General features: G+C 54.5%; 1 protein-coding gene across 7 annotated transcripts in view; it reads left to right on the top strand.

Annotated features, from left to right (window-relative positions):
• Positions 1–17370, top strand: part of RAB11FIP3 (RAB11 family interacting protein 3) — an 80100-nt gene extending 62730 nt beyond the window's left edge. For all 7 annotated transcript variants that reach the window (XM_053992123.1, XM_053992124.1, XM_053992126.1 and 4 more), the window contains 9 exons: positions 2774–2809; positions 5284–5377; positions 6815–6918; positions 9005–9145; positions 9975–10056; positions 12674–12811; positions 13730–13885; positions 14265–14405; positions 15115–17370. In XM_053992123.1, coding sequence (XP_053848098.1) covers positions 2774–2809; positions 5284–5377; positions 6815–6918; positions 9005–9145; positions 9975–10056; positions 12674–12811; positions 13730–13885; positions 14265–14405; positions 15115–15228 — 1006 coding nt within the window. In that variant the 3' untranslated portion in view covers positions 15229–17370. The remainder of the gene's footprint in view (positions 1–2773; positions 2810–5283; positions 5378–6814; positions 6919–9004; positions 9146–9974; positions 10057–12673; positions 12812–13729; positions 13886–14264; positions 14406–15114) is intronic.
• Positions 17371–20925: the final 3555 nt, after the last annotated feature.

The raw sequence follows: 20925 nt of genomic DNA, 5'->3' as shown, positions 1-20925 counted from the left end.
GCATGCCTGTGCATGGTGGGTTCCATGGGAGCCACGAGCTGGCTGTGTACAGTATTTCTGTCACCAAGGAAAGACTGGGAGTGGTGTGGAAGGGCAGCCTGGAAGGGCAGGGACAGTCCATCCTTCTGCTGCAGGAACAACCTGAAGGCATCAGCCTGCTCCACAGGGCTTGGGGGCGGTAAAATCTTGTCTCACCCAGCTTCACCCACAGCCTGCCCACCCCGGTGTCACCATGGGCTGGGGAGATGTGACAGACACCAGGAACATTAGGAGGTTTTGAATGGCATTTTGGAGGTCTTCCAGGCAGCAGCTGGATGTGTTTTCTGACAAGTGGAGATGGATTTCTGCCTGTTGATTTATTCATTCAGAACTGGTTGCAGCCCTCTGGGTGGAAGGATGGTGGCATTGGTGATAAATCTTTCTTCTCATGGCTGTTGTGGCTATTCCTGGCTTTTGTGATTTTTGTCATGTTCTTGGTCTCTGTCTGTCCTTTGCAGGGACAGTGTGATCTGGGAGCTCTCCTGGTCTATGGAAGGAGAACTGGAAAACAAATAAGCTTGAATTTCATTCTTTTTAATGAAAAAAAAAAAAAAAACTCTCTCCTTTTATTTTTCTTGGCTAAATAGTTGTCTTTGCTGTTGGAGGCCTTGAGGGTCAGTGATGGGTCTCAGGTTATGCAGGTATTAAGGAGAACACTGGTTTTCCCTGGAAGCCCCACTCCATTTCAGCTTTTCTCCACCACATCTACTTGCAAAGCTGAACTAACACCTCAGAGCCTTCTGTCATGGGTGAGATTTCCTGTGGAGCTTCTCTGTCCCCTGCTCATGGTGGGATTTCCGTAGGCTTTGATTTGCCCTGTGAGTAGGTGCAATTCCTCCATCTGTGTTCAGGGTTTCCCAAGTACAAATTTACTGGGAATATGTTCCAAGGGCCTTTCTGGGAGGGGCAGTGCCCCCTCTTTGTGTGCTGTGGATGGGAGGTGTCCTGTGCAGCGTGTGAGACATGCAGGACCTGCTGCTTCTCCCTGTATCACCACAGACAAGAGGCCCTCAGAGCAGGGGACATGTCCTGGAGCAGCAGGAACTGGACCAAAATCTGGGACAAGCCTGAAGACACCTCCTCCAGGGGATTCTGGCAGCTGGGATGAAGCCCAGAGCACCCCAGAACAGCCTCACTCATAAAAACTGCGGGCACATAGACAGTGTTTTATCCTTGGAATAAACTGGGGAGCTTGCTCCCAGCATTGGGGTGCTGCTTCCTGAGCCCACAGCATGGGAAAGCAGGGAAGACTCCTCCAGGAGCTTGGAATGAAGTGGTTTGTGCCTCTGTTTTGTTCCAGTGCCCTTGCTGGTGTCTCAGCCTTTGGACACTGCAGGTGCTGTCACTTCCCCAGGAGCTTTTTCCAGAGGAAAATATTTTCCCCCCAGTGCTGGGGCCATTCCTTACAATTCCTGGCAAACACCAGGACCTGACCTCCTCCCCTTGGGTGCCGAGCAGCCTTGAAGCCCAGCCAGCAGCAGCTCTTGTGCTCCCTGGAAATCTGGGATTTGAGGATGCTCTTTGACCCGAGGGCTGGTCACCCTGACAACAGCCCCCAGTCAGGTTTGGGGGTTGCTTTACAAAGCAAATTGTCCTAAGCTATTTTTAATCCCTCCTTCGAAGAACTCATGTTGCAGCTCCAAGCGGGAGTGGACTTCCAGATGATTTTATTTGTTATTTTTTCCTAAAACTGAGCTAAGCACCAGGGAATGCAGTTGCTGCTTCTTGGATTGGAGTTGTTCCTGCTGCCATTGCTGAGTGAGGATTTGGTGTGGCCCAGTGGCATCTTGGCATCTTGTGACACCAGCATGGATGGAAGATGAGGAGAACCAAGCCCTGTCCACTTCCCCAGCACCTGTCAGGACTAGAAGAAGCATGTCAGCAAGGAGCTGGTTCTGGAAAAGGCTGATTTTTCTCAGCAGGGAGAGCCTGCAGCCTGTCCCCTGCAGGTGGGACACGGTGACACAGCCCTTGGCTGCTCGTCCTGTGGTGACACTGATCCCTGACCGCTGTGGTATGGTGGCAGCTGGCTCAGACGTGGATCCAAGGAGTGATCCCCATCAGTTATCCGTGAGAAGGAGAGAGAGCTCGTCCCCCTCCACAGCTACTGCAACAGTGCCCTGCTCAAAATCCAGACAGGGGCACCACCAGCAGCTCGTGAAGCCTCTGAGCCAGGAGCAGGCAGCACTTCCCTGGAGATCCAGGGCCCAAGAGTGGGATGGTGGCTGTGGAAGGGCAGAAGGATGGATTGATCCAGTGGGGTCATGGCTGGATCATTTGGGATCATGATCCAGTGGGATCATGGCAGAAGGACGGATGTGCCGTTGGTCCCCAGTCCAGGGGAGCTCTGGGGGTGGCAGGGGAGGCCTGGGGTGCCCTGGGGTGCAGGACATGTGGCTCAGTCTGCCATCAGCACCGGGCTGGAGCCCCCCCAGCCTCCCTGCTATTCTTAGCTCTTTCCTTGGGGATCGGTTTTCAGGCAGGATCAGCGGGAGAGCAGAGCGTGGCAGGGGGCAGCGAGCTCTTCTCCAGCATTATTCCATGTGCTTTGTTATTCCCTGTTGTTCAACACGAGAGTGGCCCCTCTCCTGCCCTTTCCAGGGGTTTGGGGGTGCATGCCAAGGGCTCCCTGCCAGAGCAGAGGATGTGCCCCGGAGTCCATGCAGTTTCCTGTTTGCCTGGCTCTCCACTGTCAGCTTTTCTAACTCTTTCCTGTTTTTTCTTCATTTTGCAGCCCCAATAAAAGACTTTCCAGCAAGAAGGTGGCAAGGTAAGCTCATACTCCTCTTGTTGTTTGCTTGATCCGTGTGAGCTGCCAGCTCCACAGAAGGAAAACTCAAAATAAGCTTGGAGAGTTGTATTTCTGGACTTATTCCATAGTGCTGGGGAAAAGTGGGTTTAATTCTGGTATTTTTTTTTCTGGAATGGAGGTTTCTCACTCATGCACACAGCTGGAGGCTGCTGGCAATCTGATTCCTTCCAGGAAAAAATGGGGGAGCTTTTCCTCATGATCTGTCCTGCCAGTGCCATAGCAGGGGGTACATGGAGGAGGGAAGGAGTCTCTAGAAGGACATATCCCTCTGGGATATGTCCCAGTCTGGGATCCCTCCCAGTATCACCATGTCTGTAGAGTTCTGCAGGACCAGACCAGTCAGTACCCCCACCTGGAGGAATTCTCCAGCACCCTGAAAATTCCAGCTGCCTCAGACAGCTCTTGGTCCTGTTTTACTTCACTCCATGTCACCCTCAACACTTGGCTTTGTGGAAGCAGCTCCCCCTGCTCAGGGGTCAGAGGCTCTGGGGCACTGGGTGGGCTGCAGGTAACTCTGGTTTAATGGTTTAGCCCTGGTTTAAGCCCAGGTTTAATGCTGTGCTGCTTCTGTCCTGCATGACCTCATGTGATGTCAGTCACCTTTTCCATGTGGGCATTGTGACCCCTGACTGCACAGGGATATTGGATATATTGGATATATCCAGGCAGTTTGCCGTGGATCTCTGGGGCCAAGGGTCCTTCCCTCCCCTCTCAGTGTCACCTGGTGCTCACCTTTCCTCTCCCAGCTCCCCCATCCCTCCTGTTCCCATGCCATCATGATTGTAAGGATAAACTGACTCTTACCTCGCTGTTCTGCCTCTGCCACGCTCAGGAGGGAGATTTCCCTCTGCACTTGTTGGATTTCTCCTTGCTTGATTCCCAGCAGGACAGGGACACTGTGGAGGAACAGGCAGCTCAGTTTGGGAGTGTTCCTGTTCCTGACACTCACTCTGCTCCCTGTGCTGACCCAAGCAGCTTCCCTGCACCTCTTCCTCCCACTGTGCTCTCACACCTTTCCCTTCTCCATTTTTCCTGCACTCAGCAATCTCCCCTGGCACCGTTCCCCTCCTGGAAAGGAAGCAGATCCTTGATATTACATTTCCTACTTCCACTCATCTTACTTTCTCGAGCTTTGTTAAAAACACTGGCAGGAAGGAGGGCTGGGGGGAGCAGCCTGTCCCCAGGTTTCCTGTTTTAGGACTCGTTTTTGTCCCGTGCCTGGCACAGATAATTTTGGCAGGATTTGAGTTAAACTTTTGGGAACGGAGATACCCTGTCTTATGGGGGATTGAGCCCTCCTGGCCCTTTGCTTTTCTGAGGCAGGGATGTGTGGGCTTGCTTAAATATTAGTTAATTCAAGAGCAGTCAGGTTTGGTTTGTGATAAGGGGGGAGATAAGAGTGTTTTGCCAAGCCAGATCCTTAAGCTCAGCCCAAAGCAAATCCTTTGTTGCAGATACTGTAATTAGTGAATAATCCCAAAACATTTGCTTTTAGAAAATTGATTTTATTTTGGTAAAGGCTCTTTCCTCATTTTTCTTATCCGGGTTCTGCTCGTGCCAAGAAATCTCAGCTGCTTAAGCCCTGTTGTGCTTGGCATGATTTAAATGACAAATGTGCCTGAGACTTTAAAACCTAAATATAAACTGAGGGTGAGGATGCAGAATCAGGCTGTGGTCTCTTGGTAAATGCCAGTTGTGCTTAGTGAGTCCTGGCATGAACACACTGTAGTGGGTGGAATTCAAGAGCCAATGGTACAAATTCCTGGGAAAAAACTGAGGTTTAAAGAGACCTCTGTGGTTTTGTCATCCATCCCCTGCTCAAAGTAGGAGAGCAGAGTGTTCTCCTGCCTGGGGTTCCAGGGCTGGAACACACCCCCTCTCCAGGGCAGATCCAGAGCCATGCTGAGGGTGCAGCCCCGAGCAGCCCCTCTTCAGGGTGTCCTTTAGCTTGTCACAAAGCTGGGGACGCCGCTGTCACGAGGCCTCGTTAATGATTAGCTCCCCTGGGCTGGGGGGTCACAGCAGCCTCAGGGGGGTTTGCCCCTCTCCCTCCCCTTACATCCTCACTTCTTCCCAGCCTTATCAGCACTGGGAGTACTCTGGCCTTTGCTGGATAATCCACAGCCTTGGGACTGGACTAAAGAAAGAAAGTGGGAAGAGGGAGCTCTTATCTCTTCCCATTCCAAAGAGCAATGATCCCGGTGTGAAGTCCCGGGAGCGTGTCCACGTTGGAGCGCTGGATTTCCCGGGAGAGCTCCGTGGTGAGGGGACATGCAGCACTCCAAGGAGCAGTGACAGATCCCTGTGGCAAAGGCTGAGGAGGGCGGGAGGTGGCGGCCGCGCCAGCCGCTGTCACCTGGTGTCACCATGGTGCCGGTGCTGGGGCTGATGCCGCTGCTGCTGTGGGTCGGGGTGGTTTGTCTCTGTTTCAGGCAGCTGCACCAGACGAGCTCGCTGGCCGTGGGGGTGATGGAGGAATCCTACCGGGACAACCTGGAGTGCACTGACGAGGACATCACGGACAAGGTGAGGCCTCCCTCCCTTCTGCCCTCGGCCTGGGCCATCAGGATGCAGCTGGTGCCGCTGAGCTTTTCTGAGATGTTGAGAGGAAAGGGTTATAGGGTAAGGTCTGTGTTACCCCGCAGGATTCAGTGCCTTGCAGTGCTCCAGTGTTCCCAGGCAGTATCAGGCTGAAGCTCCTCTCTGTGCAGATGGGGCATGGGGGGCCCTCTCCATGGAGGGGATGGAGGAGGAGAGGAGCACTCCAAGTGCTGTGCAGGGCCAGGAAGTGACACTGGATCTTCTCCAGGGGCAGTGGCTTCCCCCAGAGTGCTGGGAGGAGAAATGGGCTGTTCACAGGCAGCATTTTCACTTCTCATTCACACAAGAAGATGTTCTCAGGTTCTGCTTTTCTGAGGCAGTCCACCCGATGTGAAACAAGAACTTCCTCTTCTTGGCACACTCTGCTCGTGCTGTCAGGGTAGAGTTGATTTTGTGCTGGTGCTGATGAGTTTTCCTGGGGTATTACAAGAAAGGAGTTGTAGGATAAGATGGGAGCACAGAAAAGATTTTGTTTGAGTATCCCTAGTTAAAAAACAGGGAGAAGAAGCTACGGGAAAGAAGCTGAGATTGTGTAGATGTCTAGTGAAGTCCTGGAACTCCTTGGAAATGGCTTTTTATCTCTGGAATATGAATGTGCTGAGGAGCTGTGCGTGAAAGAGAAACGTGTATGTGTGGCTACACTTGGAAATAATTATAATGCAGGGAAGACCTTTAAAAAATAAATAGAAATCAACACTTTTCCAAGGCTGGAAGCTGAATAAAATAGTTGGGTTCCTTAAGGCATTTGACTTGGGAAACCTTTGATGGAAAGGGCACTGCTGGGAAAGGCCTTGTGTGTCTGCACGGCCTCTTTAATACTCCCATGTCTCCAGCCCTTCTCCCAGAGCCACAGTTTGGCTTTTCCAGACATGCTCCCCATTTCTTCTCCCCCAGGATTGTTTTATATGGAATTTGAATGAATCAAATGCAAATACAGCTGGAATAAACCCTGTACAGGTACGGGGAGAAAATCCTCACCTCTGGTCCTTCCCCACCAGCTGGCACTGATCCCTCCATCTGTAAATTCAGGGTTTCCATCCTGTTCCAGGCAGTGGGGAGTTATCCAACCTCAGGGCTGCATGTGGAGTTCTGGAGATCCACCAGGATCTTTCCCTCTAGACTCCTTTTAGGATGTCATCAGGAAGGGATTGAAGAAAGGAAACAGTGAAGTGTTTGACCCCAGACTGGTACATGGGAACCATCAAAACCTGGGAAACCGGTGGAAAAGGATGTTTTAAAGGGATGCTTTAACTCAAGGCATGACTGCCCAATTCCAGTGGGAATTCTGCTTGTTTAGGGATGCTGTGGGGGCTGTTCTGGGTTTGAGGCTGCCTGGAGGCTGATCTGTGTCCCTGCTGGCAGGTGGTGTTCCTGGAGAAGCGGGTGACGGAGCTGGAGAAGGACACGGCTGCCAACGGGGAGCAGCACAGCCGCCTCCGGCAGGAGAACCTGCAGCTGGTGCACAGGTGAGAGCCCCTCCTCGTGCTTCAGCTCCCTTCCCAAATCCAAACCACAGCCCTTACCACGGATGTTTACTCCATCCCAGCTGAGAACAGGACTCAGTGATGTGGAGATTTTATATTTTATGGGCTTAAGGTCTCTGGAGCTCCAGGACTTGGCTTTTGGTGATTTTAATATATGGCTTTTAATTGTTGGAGCTGGACCAGGGCAGGTTTAGGTTGGAGATCAGGAAAGGTTCTTCCCCCAGAGGGTGCTGGGCACTGCCCAGGCTCCACAGGGAATGGGCACAGCCTCGAGGCTGCCAGAGCTCCAGGAGCCTTTGGACAATGATCTCAGGGATGCCCAGGGTGGGATTATTGTGGTGTCTGTGCAGGGCTGGGAGTTGGAATCTATGATCCTTGTGGCTCCCTTCCCACTCAGGATGGGGTTTTGTTGTTATTGTTGTTGTTTGTCTTTTGGTTTTTTTCATGTGCTTCTCTGCTCCATGTGTCCCTCCCAAAAGGTCTCTGGAACACTGGGTCTTGGCTTTAAAAAATATGTATATGTATATGTATATGTATATGTATATGTATATTTACTATCTTTTCCTGCCCCACATGCCCCTTCCAAATGGTCTCTGGAGCTCCAGGGCTTGCCTCCTGCTGGATCCTGGCCAGGGTGCAGCCCTTTGGATCCCACATGATGTAATCCCTGTGTGTGCTAATCTGCCAGGCTCCTCTCTCCCAGCATAGCTTTACCCTGGGCAGATAAACCCAGCACAGTTTATCTATAGGGCTGTAATTCTGTTAAGTAACAGTCGTGTCAGGGAACTGAGCCACTCAAACAAAGGTTTCCCTAAGCCCTGATAAACCTGGGAGTGAGGGAAATGTTTTCACTTCAGCAGCTTGGCCTGGAAGTGTCGGCTGGCTCTGGGTGAGCTCGGTGCTGGGGAGGAGTGGGATCAGCTGGGAAAAGCCTTCCCCTGGGCAAAGCCACTGCAGGAACTCCAGCTCCCAGCCCCATCCCTGCAAGTGCTCATGGCCAGGTTGGACAGGGCTTGGAGCAACCTGGGATAGTGGAGCCAGGCTGGGAGAGCTGGGGGTGCTCACCTGGAGAGGAGAAGGCTCCAGGGAGAGCTCAGAGCCCTTGCAGGGCCTGAAGGGGCTCCAGGAGAGCTGGAGAGGGACTGGGGACAAGGGATGGAGGGACAGGACACAGGGAATGGCTTCCACTGCCAGAGGGCAGGGATGGATGGGATACTGGGAAGGAATTGTTCCCTGGGAGGGTGGAGAGGCCCTGGCACAGGGTGCCCAGAGCAGCTGTGGCTGTCCCTGGATCCCTGGCAGTGCCCAAGGCCAGGTTGGACAGGGCTTGGAGCAGCCTGGGACAGTGGAAGGTGTCTCTGCCCGTGGCAGGGGTGGGATTGGATAAGTTTTAAGGTCCCTCCCATTGGTCCAGCCCAAACCCTTCTGGGATTCTGTGATCTGCAGTTCTGCTGACACACAGGAAAGGGTGACCTGCAGATCCCTTGGTTTTTGTTGGGATCACAGATAGTGAAAAGAAGAAGGATTGAGGCTGTTGCCTTTTCTCTGAGCAATGAGACCACTTCCTGCTGGAAACAGCTGAAGGAGGATTTCTCTGCCATGGCTACTGCTGGTGGAACCACAAACCCTGGGATTTGTGTTTGGATTAGATGCTCTTAAAGGTCTTTTCCAACCTCAGTGACTCTCAGATTCCCATTAAGAGATGTGTATGTGTGCGACTGCTCTTGGAAATAATTCTCATGCATAGAAGACATTTAAAAATAATTAAAAATTAAGTTCTTTCCCAGGCTGGAAATTGAATAACATGCTTGTGTTCCTTAAGGCATCTGACTTGGGAAACCTGTGATGGAAAAGGTGCTGCTTCTCCTGCTGCATCTGCTGGGATGCAGTGAAGCTGTTTGAGATGGTGATTGGTGTATTTTCCCTGGAAGCCTGTTCTGTTTTACCATCTGCTTCTCCCAGCTCACCTGAGGGGTGGGAAAGGGGCTGGGAGGAGAGTCTGGTCCCTCCTTTGGGATGGCAGCCTGCTCCTAAGGACAGTTTAATCCCCTCTTTGTCCTCTCTGCAGAGCAAACGCGCTCGAGGAGCAGCTGAAGGAGCAGGAGCTGAGGGCTGACCAGACCCTGCTGGAGGAGATCAAGAAGCAGAGGGAGCTGCTCAGCAAAATGGAGAGGGAGAAGAGCATTGAGATCGAGAACCTGCAGGCCAGGTGGGGCTGGGGGGGGCAGCTCTCCTGGAGCCACCCCAGAATCTGTGCCCAGGCAGCCTTGGGGGCACACAGGGAGGCAGGCAGGGAGTTTAATGGGTTCAAGGTGGGGCTGAAGTCACCACAAACCCTGAGTTTTGGTTATTTCCACCTTTGGCCCACAGACCTAATCTTGGATTCTTTATTTGAGCTGCTCTATTGCATTTTAAGTTTAGCTCCCACCCTTTATCCATGTGCCTGCCCTGCAGTGTGGGGATGAAGAGGGGATTTGTTAATGCTTCTTCCCATAAATGACCCCTTGGAGTACTTTTGATGCCCAGATGTTTTCCACCTTGATGGAAACAGACAAATACCTGGGAAAGGAGAATCCTCCAAAGAGGCAGAGTGTCCCAGCCAGGGTGCTTCATGCTTCCTGGTGGATTCCAAAGAAAGAAGTGGGGTGGGAGAGGTGTCAGTTATTTGACAGGGTTTTTCCAGCTTTCCCAGGATGTTTTGCTGTTGTTCATCCCTTGCAGTCCATGGAAGGTGGAGACAGTGAGGTTTTACCTGGGAATGCAAACCCAAAGCCCTCTCTGACCCCCTGTTCTGTTGTCTCTGCTGCTGAGGCTTGTGCAGGGACTGAAAAAAAACCCTTGGAACAAGGAAGAGCCCTGGAGCTGATGGATATCAGCATTGTGTGGATGCCCCTCTCTTTCCCCTGGCAGCAGAAGTATCTCAGGGTTTGCCTTGAACAGATGAATTCCTGCTGGCTTCCCTTTGGTTTAGTATTCCTGGGATGTTTTCTCCCCCTCTTTGGATGCTGGGATGAGTCTCACACCCGTTGCCTTTGCAGGCTGCAACAGCTGGATGATGAGAACAGCGAGCTGAGGTCCTGTGTCCCCTGCCTGAGAGCCAACATCGAGAGGCTTGAGGAGGTGAGGCCAGAGGGTGCCTGGTTTTGGGATGAAATTCTGGCTTTGGGATGAATTTTCATGAACATGAGATCCATTTGATGTAACAAACCAGTTGCTTCCATTTTCCAGTTGCTGCAGACCCCACTTTGGACAGCACTATCCCACACAGTTATCCTTGTAGTTTCCCACTGTTCAGCCTGGAAGCTGGGAATAAACCCCTGATAAATCTCTCTGTGGCAGTGCCTGCTCAGGAGGGGACTCGTGCCCTCTTGTGGAAGCTTGTCCCCATCCCTGTCCCCATCCCTGTGGCCAGTCCAGTGCAGGGGAGGAGGAGGAGCAGGGATGCTCCATCTCCACGTTCTGGGATTTCTGAGTTGAGTTTCCAAAGATCTGTGTCACCTCCCAGCCCCTCTCACTGTCACCCTGCTCAGGATCCAAGGCCTTGCAGGGCTGGGGCATCCCGAGGCTCCTTGGGATGGGCAAGAGCCTCACCTTTAGGGACAGTGTGGGTTACAGGTGGGACACCTGGAACAGGGCCTGCATTTTGTCTCTGCCAAGCTTGGGGCAGAATTAAGGTTAAAATTGAACTGAGATCAAACCTCCTCTCCCAGCTGGAGGGCCTGAGGCATTTTATCTGTGTTTAATCCCACGGGAGAGTGCTGCAGCTCCATCCCTCCTGATGTGGTCTTCATCTGCCAGGACCTTGTGAGCACAGCTGAGGCTGGGGGCAGGAAAAGCCCAGTGGCTCTGAGGATAAATTCCCTGCCGTGGTGTGTTTCAGCCATGGGAAGTTGGTTTTGATCCATGCAGAGCCATTCTCCTTTTCTCCCCAGTGAGTGGGATGAAGGAGGGGCAAGAGTTGCAGTCACCGCCCCTCCCTGCCCAGGAGAAGCCTGGCTGATGAGCTGCTCTCCTGTCCAGTGCCCAAAAATCAGGATTTTGTTGTTAGTGTTGCCTTTCCTGCTGGCGTGGTGCCTTTGGTGCTGCTCCATGGAGCAGGACACCCCCGAGCTGTGGAGTCTTTGCTTCTTCTCTGCCAGGGTCAGGATTAAATAATGAGATGGTGTTTCTTGTTGGGACTCAGATGTTTGTTAGTTCTTATCTATGTCACAGTCTCACAAACCCTGAGTTCTACAGCACTTCACTCTAACAAACTGAAAATGGAGCCCCATCTCTCTCTCTACAAGGCCTTTTAAGGATAAACTGTCAAATTAAGAAATGACACCTAAATTATTTTTACTTTCAACCCAATAACCAACCACCCTGCAATGTGGACTTTTTATCCAATTACACAAAACCACCCACACCCATGGAGAAGAAGGCGAAGAAGAAGGACCAGCCTCCACCCTAAAACATCCATCTTGCTTTATATATATTACTGTATTCTAAAACCTTAAACTCTAAGTTTCCCACCATGTAATATTACACTCTTCTATTCAAACTCTACACCCATAATCCCAGTGCTGTCATTCCATTTTGGAAGCTTCTCCACGGCCTCAGGTCAAATGCAGTGTTCTCTTGGGGGTCAGTGCCTGTCAGCACAGAAAGTCTCAAATTCTCAGCAGCCAGGGTTCCACCACTGAGCCAGCATCTGGAGCTCCCCTGTGGAGCTGCTCCTCAGCCCTGCGTGCCACGGGCCATCCATCGCCAGCACTGCAGGAGGTCCTGTGGCATTTGTGGAGTTCTGAAAGCCAAAACCTTTCCCATGGAACTGGAAGCTGTGAGCCCGGGGAGGTTTGGAAGGGCAACAATGGTAAAACTTGTGGGCTGAGGGAAAAGACAGTTTATTAAGTAAAGCAAAAGCTGCCCACAGAAGCAAAGCAAAACATGGAGTTAATTCGCTGCTTCCCAAGGCAGACAGGTGTTCAGGCATCTCCTGGAAAGCAGAGCTCCATCATCAAGCAGGGAGCCTGACAGTGACTTGGGAAGACAAATGCCATCACTCCAAACACCCCCTTTTTCTCATTCTTCCCCTAGCTTATATTGATGAACATGTTGTCATATAGTATTAGAAATCCATTTTGACTTTTGGGATCAGCTGTCCCAGCTGTGTCCCCTCCCAGCTCCTTGTGCACCTCCAGAATCACTGATTGTGGGGTGGAGTGAGAAGCAGAAAAAGCTGGTCACAGGCAGAAGGTGCTGCTCTAGGGGCTGTTGGCATCTTCACCTGCATCCCAAGCATTCTGCCAAGGCTTTGGGGAGAAGGGAACAGAGCTGGGCTGTGTGTTTTACATCCTGGCTTCAACTGGTCTATTCCTTCTTGGATCAGCCCTCAATTAAAACCTTTCATATGTGAATCCAAGAGGGAGGTAAAGATCTCAGATTCAGGACTTTTCTGAAATCCAGACATAAGGAGCCTTAAGATTTAATGTCTCTCCTTGGCCTGGAGCCCCGTGCTGGCCCCAGCCCATCCCACACCAGCATCGTGCTTCCCAGAAAACAGCACAAGGGTGGATATTCATGTGGATTCACTCTGGAGCCATCCCTGACTGCCTCCCTCAGTGCTGCCAAAGCCCCAGGCTCTGAGCAGATGAGATCCCAGCAGGCAGAGCCTCCTGGTGCCTCAGGAGCATTCCCTGCAGAGCCAGCACCCAGCTGGGCCCCAGGGCCTCTCACTGGGCTGCTCGTGTCCTTGCAGGAGAAGCAGAAGCTGCTGGATGAGATTGAGGACCTCACTGTGCAGCTCACAGAAGAGCAGGAAAAAAAGAGGAAGATGGGGGACAAGCTGAGTCAGGAGAGGCACCAGTTTCAGAAGGAGAAGGAGTCAACGCAGGAGGTGAGTGGAGCCTGGGCCTGCCACAGCCCTGTCCCCAAAATGTGGGAATCTGGCCTTGGCAGCCTCTCCAGAAATGGGTGCCTGGAGCAGTGAGGGCTGCCTGGGCAGAGGAGAGGGGTTCAGCAGCAGCACCTCAGTCACTTCTGCTGCTCTGGAATTCATCCAACAGTGTCCCTGCAAGGGGCTGTGCCACCCTGACCCCTTCCCTTCCTACCTGGAAGGAGCAGTGGCAGAGGCACATGGAGCCAGCAGGCAGGAGCAGAGGGGGTGGGAGCTGAGTGCCTGGGGGCTGGATCACACTCTCCCAGTGCTCCCATCATCTCTGCCTGGTGATCCCAGCTGGAGGCCCAAGCAGGGCTGGCGGTGGTGGCAGGAAAGGAGCTCTGGCCTAAAGTGGAATTAGTTGTCACTGTGGTGTCACTGAGGGCTTGGGGGTGAGGAGGGGACCCAACCCTGCAGCAGGAGGGAGCTGGCTGGGGAGGGACCCACTTTGCTGGGGGGTCTGTGCTGCTGCAGACCCAAACCCAGCATCTTCAGCCCTCCAACAAGGTCCTTGCAGGGCTGTGCTCATGTATTTCAGTAGCTCCCCATCTCCTGCTTGCTGGAGGTGTGAGGGAGGAAGAGGAAGCCAAATGCCCCCTGGAAATTAATTAAATCATGCAATGGTTTGAGAAGGACCTCAAAGTTCATCTTGTTCCACCCCCTGCCATGGGCAAGGACAGCTTCCACTGTCCCAGATTGCTCCAAGCTCCATCCAGCCTGGCCTTGGACGCTGCCAGGGACGGGGCAGCCACTGCTGTGGCCAACAATCCTGCTGCAGCAATCCATGGAGCTGCTCCCACAGCAGCCACATCCAGAGGGTGCTGCTGGATCTCCCAGGCCTGTGGCACTCAGCTGTCCCCTTGCCTTGCTCTGCAGCTCATCGAGGACCTCAGGAAGCAGCTGGAGCACCTGCAGCTCTTCAAGCTGGAGGCGGAGCAGCGCAGGGGCCGGAGCAGCAGCATGGGGCTGCAGGAATACAACAGCAGGACACGGGAGACGGAGCTGGAGCAGGAGATCAAGCAGCTCAAGCAGGTAAGGAAGGCTGGGCTGGCAGGGAAACGATCCCCTGATGCCAAGGGAGGACCAGCAGGGTCTGGGGGCTCTCTCCCAGGGGATGGAGTGGATCCGGGAGCACAGTGCTGTCTTGCTTTCCTGTCCTGGGAGAGGGAGGTTGGTGCTTTCTCAGGGACAGCAGGAGCCATTCTCTCTCTGCTGTGTCCCCTGGATCTTCCCAGTGTGTCTCATGCTTCCAAAGGTTCTCCAGGCTCTGCTGAGACGGAGGCAGCAGCCCATGTGCTGTTCCCAGCACTGTGTGAGCTGGGTTAGGATGAAAGCCCCTGTCTGCCTTTGCCGGGCTGGATCAGCTCTGAGCACCAGGTGCTCCAGCAGCATGTGGTTTGTGTGTGAACAGGATAACAGGAACCTGAAGGAGCAGAACGATGAGCTGAACGGACAGATCATCAACCTGAGCATCCAGGGAGCCAAGAACCTCTTCTCAGCCTCCTTCTCTGAGTCCCTGGCAGCGGAGATCAGCTCTGTCTCCAGAGATGAGGTACGTGCAATGAGGAGCTGCTGGCTCAGACTGCACCTTCCTGGGTGCCTGCACCTGGCATGGCCTGGGAGGAGTGGATGTGCCTTGTCTGTGGCTCAGCCCATGCCCAAAATTCCCCTGAAAGCTGTCAGGAGCAGAGAAATCCCCACACAATTGTCTATAGAGCTCTCAGGTCTTTTACCCTGCCTGCCAGCCCTCCCTCCTAGGGACAGGGAAGCTGCTCCCTGCCCAGTTGCTGATTCTGGCAGCTCTGCTTTGCCTGCCCTGGGACAGCCTTCCCTGTTCCAGGACAGAGCAGCCACCACGGGCTGTGTCCATCAGTCTGGAGCTGTCTTTAAACCCCTGGGAGCCAGGACATTCCCCCTGGAGATCCCAGCAACTCCCTGAACACCACCCAGAGGTGGCTGAGCCTGCACAAGCGCTGGAATTAAATCTTTTAACACCTCAGGAAGTGGGGAAACACACCCGGATATTTTGGGGATCCAATGGAGATGTGATGCTCCCTGCTCTCTCCAGGGCCCCTCAGGCTGAGAGCTCAAGGAAGGACAGGAGTGAGCAGAACCAGTTTTTCCCTGGCCATTTAAACAAGGTCAGGAATATCCCAGTCCAGAGTGAAGAGCCAGGGAGTCAGCCATGGATGCACAGAGCCACGGGGAGCCCTGAGCAGTGTCAGGCAGTGACCTCTCCCTCCCTCTCCCCTCTGCTGCAGCTCATGGAAGCAATCCAGAAGCAAGAGGAGATCAACTTCCGCCTGCAGGATTACATCGACAGGATCATCGTGGCCATCATGGAGACCAACCCCTCCATCCTGGAAGTCAAGTAATGCAGCCGGGAGGATTTGGTGCTCTGAGAGGATGAAGAGGGACTCCAAACGTCTTTGCACTTGATGAAGGCACAAGGAAGCCTCAGGTCGGGGAGTGACTGAGCCACGGACCAGGGAAAAGGAAAACCAGCAGCCAGGCTTTGTTGTCTGACTCCGTTACTTTGAAGCCCTCCTGGCTGTGGAGGCGTGAAAGGGAACCTGGAGCAGGAGCTCAGGAAAGGGGCACTGCCGGAAGTGCCTGTGGCGCTGGGGACTGTCCCGACAGGCACCGCCCCTCCCAGGGACGCTCCGAACCGCGGCAGATCGGGACGGAGATGGAAGCGACAGCGCTGACTGTGCCCTGCTGCCCTGCCCGGCCCGAGCATCCGCTGTGCCAAAGTGTCCCCGACACACTCCCCGGGCAGAGCTGGGAACGAGGGAAGCGCCTCGCGGACTCGCACAGGCTTGGGGTTTGGTTTTGGTTTGGGGTTTTGGTTTATTTTTTAATTAACTTAATGCAAATGGCCTCATCCAGCTGGCTCAGCCCATCCTTGCCCCGTGCTCCTGCTGGGGCCGGCTGTGTGCAGAGCCCTCAGTGGCTGCAGGGGCTGTTGGGGACAGGGTGTGAGCTCACTTGGTCACCTGCCTCCTTATTTATTTTTGCTGTCTGTGGCTCAGTACTGTCGGCACGTCTCGGCATCCCGGCTCCACTCCCTCCTCTTCCTCCCTCCTCCTCCTGCCGGGCCCTGCCGCTGAGGTGGCTCCGGGGGAGCTGTCACTCGTCCCCAGCTGGGGACAGACACGCGGGGCAAGGCTGCAGCTCCTCACCCCTCGCTGGAGGCCGGTCCTGGCTGCCTCTCCTAGTCCTGGTGGGACACGCAGCGCTTTGGGAGCTGCAGAGGAGCGGCCCGAGCTCCCCAGCTCACCTCCCGAAGTCCTGGGGACAGTGGCCTGTGCCATTCCCAGCCGGAGCAGGGCTCTGCTGGTGATAGCTGCAGTCCTGGAGGGAGAGCCTGCTCCGGCTGCCTTTCCCCTCTGTTCCCTGGGCTGCGCCAGGGGCTGGGGGAGCCGCGCTCATTCCTCATCCCTGGCACCGGCCAGGGCTGGAATCTCTGTGCCGATGGGGAGGGGAGCTGGAGAGCACCAGCAGCTCCCTGGGAAACAAAAGCCATGTTTACATCAGACAGCTCTGGGCTTGCTGGCACAAGCGGCCGTGGCACAGCGTGACCCCGGGAGCGGCCGCTGTCCCCCCCTGCTCCCCGGGGCTCCCGGGAGGAGCCAGCCAGAGGAATCCCAGGGATCGGCTTCAGCCCACGGTTCCTCTTCCTGCTCGTCAGGTTTGGGGAATGCCAGAACGGCCTGGAAGCAGAAGCCACAGCAATCCCGGGTGTGCCTGCTCCCCCCAAGCCCCTTCCAGCCCTCGGGGTGACCCTGTGCAGGGGGACGTGGCTGCTGTCACTGCCTCATCCCAGGGGACAGCGGCCAAGGCACGGCCAAGTCACCTGTGGGGGCTGAACCCCAGAGCCCCTGCAGGGCAGCGGGGTCAGGGTGAACCCCAAACCCCGGGGCAGCTCCTGCACCCCGGCCCTCCCTCCCTGCCTCCCTCCCTGCCCCGAGGCCGCAGGAAGAAGCCACGTAATGTACATTTCCAGAGAAGCTTTGGGTGTAAATCAGTGTATACTTGGAGAGGGAAAATTTTTCTATCTTGTAGAGTAGGTATTTTTATAGAATGAAGGTTGATCCATTTTTTTAATACTTTAAAAGAAGAGAGAAATGTATCTGTGTATACACAAAGCATATATATATATATATGTATAAATATATAAATATTGGAGATCTGCCTTTCTCGACTTGGGATCCCGGATCCCCAGGTCTCAAACAATCGTTTGTTTTTTCCTGTTGCTCTCACAGAGGTACTGTAACTGTAAATAAGCACCGGGAAAAAAAAAGTTTTAAGCAAACAAAAAGCACTGACTTGCACATTCACCATGCTTTAAAGTCCCTATGGAGAGAGAAAAACAAAAACAAAACAAAAACTGTACATCCTGAAAATCCTCTTTCCCGACCAGTATGTGAAGGAAGTCCCCCAAAAAAGAGGCAAAAATGGTATTGTCTTAACTGATGTATCAATTCTTGTCGGATTAAAAGCTGTTACTATTCCTGCCCGGAGACTTTTTTTCCACAGAGGTGGACTGGAGCATCCTGAGGATCTGAGTGCTGGATTGGAGCATCCCAAATATCCAAGTGCTGGATCTCCAGTGGGGTGGATTGAGTGGAATGTTCCTGCACCAAGGAGTGCCCTGATATGGGGAGAATGAGGATGAGGATGAGGATGAGGATGAGGATGAGGATGAGGATGAGGGAGGCTGGGCCTGGCTGGAATGCCCTGATTTTGGGAGGATGAGGATTAGGGAGGCTGGACCCCACTGATTCCAGAGGGATCAAGGTTGGAGGGAGCCAAAATCTCCCCAGCCAGCCAAGCTGTGTGGGTGGGAATGGGGGAATTCCCCCTTCACTTTCCTGGAGGATCCAGGTGGGACCCTCGGAGCTGATCCTGCTGCCCAGGGACAGGGGGGCAGGCTGGGACAGGGACTCGTGGGTCTGCCCCAGGCAGGAACACGAAGTTTTCCCTTCCATCCACGCCGGGAGAACCCCCTCGGAGCACTCGGCTGTTCTGTACTGCTCCAAAAATCCCTTAAACGCCCTCACCTCCCTGCTAAGCTGCTCCCCACCCCTCTAAGCCTCCTCCACCCCTCCCCACCCCTTTAAGCCGCCCCAAAGGGCCTGAACGTGCAAAATCCCCTCCCAGCTCCTGCCGTGCCTCTGGATGGCTCCAGACTGTTCCTCTGAACTGCTCCGGGCAGCCCTGGAGCTGCAGCAAAGAGCTGGGAAAGGCTCTGACACACCCTGAGAGCTCTGAAACCCCCCAGATTGCTTCAGACTGCTCCACGCTGCTCAGAGCAGCACTGAGGCTCCAAAACATCCCCAGAGCTGCTCCAAAACATCCCTGACATGGTCCAAAATGTCCCCGAGCTGCATAAAACGTCCCAGAGCTCCTCCAAAACATCCCAGAGCTGTCCCAAAACATCCCTGACATGCTCTAAAACATTCCTGAGCTGCATAAAACATCTTAAAAACATCCCAGAGCTCCTCCAAAACATCCCTGCTGTGCTCTAAACTGTCCCTGAGCTGCTCTAAAGCATCCCTGAGCTGTCCTAAGTATCCCTGAGCACCTCTGAAACATCCTGGAGCTGCCCTAAACCACCCCTGATCTGCCTAAAACATCCCTGAGCTGCTCTAAACCATCCCTGAGCTGCCCTACAACATCTCTGAGCACCTCCAAAGCATCCCTGAGCATCTGTAAATCACTTCTGTAGCATTCTCAACTGCTCTACACCCTCCAAGCAGCTCTAGAGTGCACCAAAGATTTCCCTAAACACCTCTAAAACTTCCTTGTAAAAATTGCTCTGAAATCTCAACCTCCAACATGTCGAAGCTGCTCTAGAAATGGGGTAAATAAATAGCTCTGGGGGTGTTTCTGTGGTGCTGGGTTGCTTCAAGGAGCTGTAAATCTCCTTTGAGCAGCTCAGGCTCTGGAAGGACAGAGCTCTGGCCATTACTGAAGCACTTGAACTGCTCAAACAGCTCTCGTGCTCCTCCAACCAGCCCTGAAAGGCACCAAGATGCTCAAAACTGCCTCGAAGTAGCACTTGAAGCCCTCTAAACTCTTCTAAAACTCCTCGAAATAGCTCAAAACAGATCATAGAAGAGGTCTCCTGGCAGCTCTGAAGCTCTCCAAGCCTCCTCTGTGCAGCTGTGAAACTCCTCGAGTGCCCCAAGAGTTTCCAAAAAGCCCTTGAAACCCCCTCTGGACCCCTCTGAACCCCCTCTGGACCTTCTTCATGTGCCTCTCAAAAGGGTTAAAATTTTTAATAACATCTCTAAACTCAAACAATTTGCAATTACCCTAAACCCCCTCTGAATGACATCAGAGGGGCACAGGCAACCCTAAAACAGCTCCAAAGCTTCTCAGAAACTCATAAAAAAATAATCAGAGCTGCTCCACAGCACTCTAGCTCTTCTGCACCTCTTCTGAAAAGGGCTCTGAATGGCTTAAAACCTCTCCAGCCTTTTCAAAACTGCTCCAGAAAAGTCCTAAAGCTTTGAAGGTCTCTGCATCCTTCAGAACAGCTCCAGAGCTGCTCCCTGCCCAGCCCAGCTCCGTCCCTTCCACCCAGCTCCGGGGGCTGAGCACGGTGACAAACCTCCTGTCCTGGGGCCAGCTCTGGGCCACTCATGACAGGAAGGACACGGAGGGACTGGAGCGTGTCCAGGGAAGGGAACAGAGCTGGGAAGGGGCTGGAGCACCAGGAGGGGCTGAGGGAGCTGGGAAAGGGGCTCAGCCTGGAGAAAAGGAGGCTCAGGGGGGACCTTGTGGCTCTGCACAACTCCTGACAGGAGGGGACAGCCAGGGGGGTTGGGCTCTGCTCCAGGGAACAGGGACAGGACAGCTGTGCCCTCCCAGCTGTGCCAGGGGAGGTTTAGGTTGGGTATTGGGGAAATTCCTTCACGGAAAGGGGTGGTCAGGCACTGGCACAGCTGCCCAGGGCAGTGGTGGGGTCCCCACCCTTGGAGGGGTTTAAAGACTTGGATGTGGCACTTGGGGACATGTTTCAGTGGTGGCCTTGGCAGTGCTGGGGGACACTTGGACTTGGTGATCTCAGGACTTTTCCAGCCACAACAATCCTGTGGTTCTATGGGCCAGTGGCACTTCTGAACACCCCCAAAGCCTGGCCACGACCAAGGCCACCACCATCATGTGCCACGTGCCCTGGTCCCTGTGCTGTGTCTCCAGAGCAGGGCTGGATCCAGCGGGGCTCCATGGCCGTGTCCCTGTGCCCCAGGCGTGGCAGGAATGTGCTCCAGCCCACGCGGGGCTCTGCTGCAGGAGGAGAAGGGATTGCTCTGTGTGCAGAAGGATTTCCAGCTCCTTCCCCTTCCCCATCTGCTGCCGACCCCGGGCCGGGGCTGGGATGGAGTTAACCCTTGGCAGCCGGGCTGGGGGAGAGGAGGGCCCCAGCCCTGGGCTTGTGGGGGCAGCCCCAGTGCAACCCTGCCCCCGGGGCGCTGCCAGTGCCACCCTGCGGGACTCGCCGTGGGCAGAGCACCGGGATGCCCGCGGGGAGCGCCGTCCCCAGGGACGCTCCAGGCGCTCCAGCATGGGACCCAGCCCCTGGCAGCGACACACCGGAGGGTGGTGACACCCCAGCAAAGACCCCACACCCAGACGGGAGACAGCGACAGCAGCCCTGCCTCTTCCAGACCATTTTCCTCCTCTTGCTCCAAGCTGGAAATTCCTGGGTGATGCAGAACCTGGGGAGCACAGGCCGCTTGAAATCCCCTGCCGCTGGAGCCTGGCAGGGCACCCCAGCCTGCCTGGGACCTCCAGCCTGGCCGGGCTCCCTCCCCTCTTCTCCGGGACCTCCAGCCCTGCCCGGTATCCTCCAGCCCGCCGGGACCCCCCAGCCTTCCTGGGAGCCCTCCAGCCTGGCCAGAAACTCCCCCCAACTCTCTCCGGGACCCCCAGCCTGCCCGGGACCACCAGCCGGGGGCTGCAGCATCCCAGGGCCCCGGGATGAGGCGGGCGCGGCGGGGCCGGCGGAGCTGCGGGGGCCGGCCCGGGGGAGGAGGGGGGGTCTCGGGCCGGGGCGGGGGCGC

This window comes from Vidua macroura, chromosome 16 (genome assembly GCF_024509145.1).
Source record: "Vidua macroura isolate BioBank_ID:100142 chromosome 16, ASM2450914v1, whole genome shotgun sequence".
Lineage (NCBI taxonomy): Eukaryota > Metazoa > Chordata > Aves > Passeriformes > Viduidae > Vidua > Vidua macroura.
Note: the sequence above shows the minus strand (reverse complement) of the source record. Positions and strands in the feature narration are given on the sequence as shown.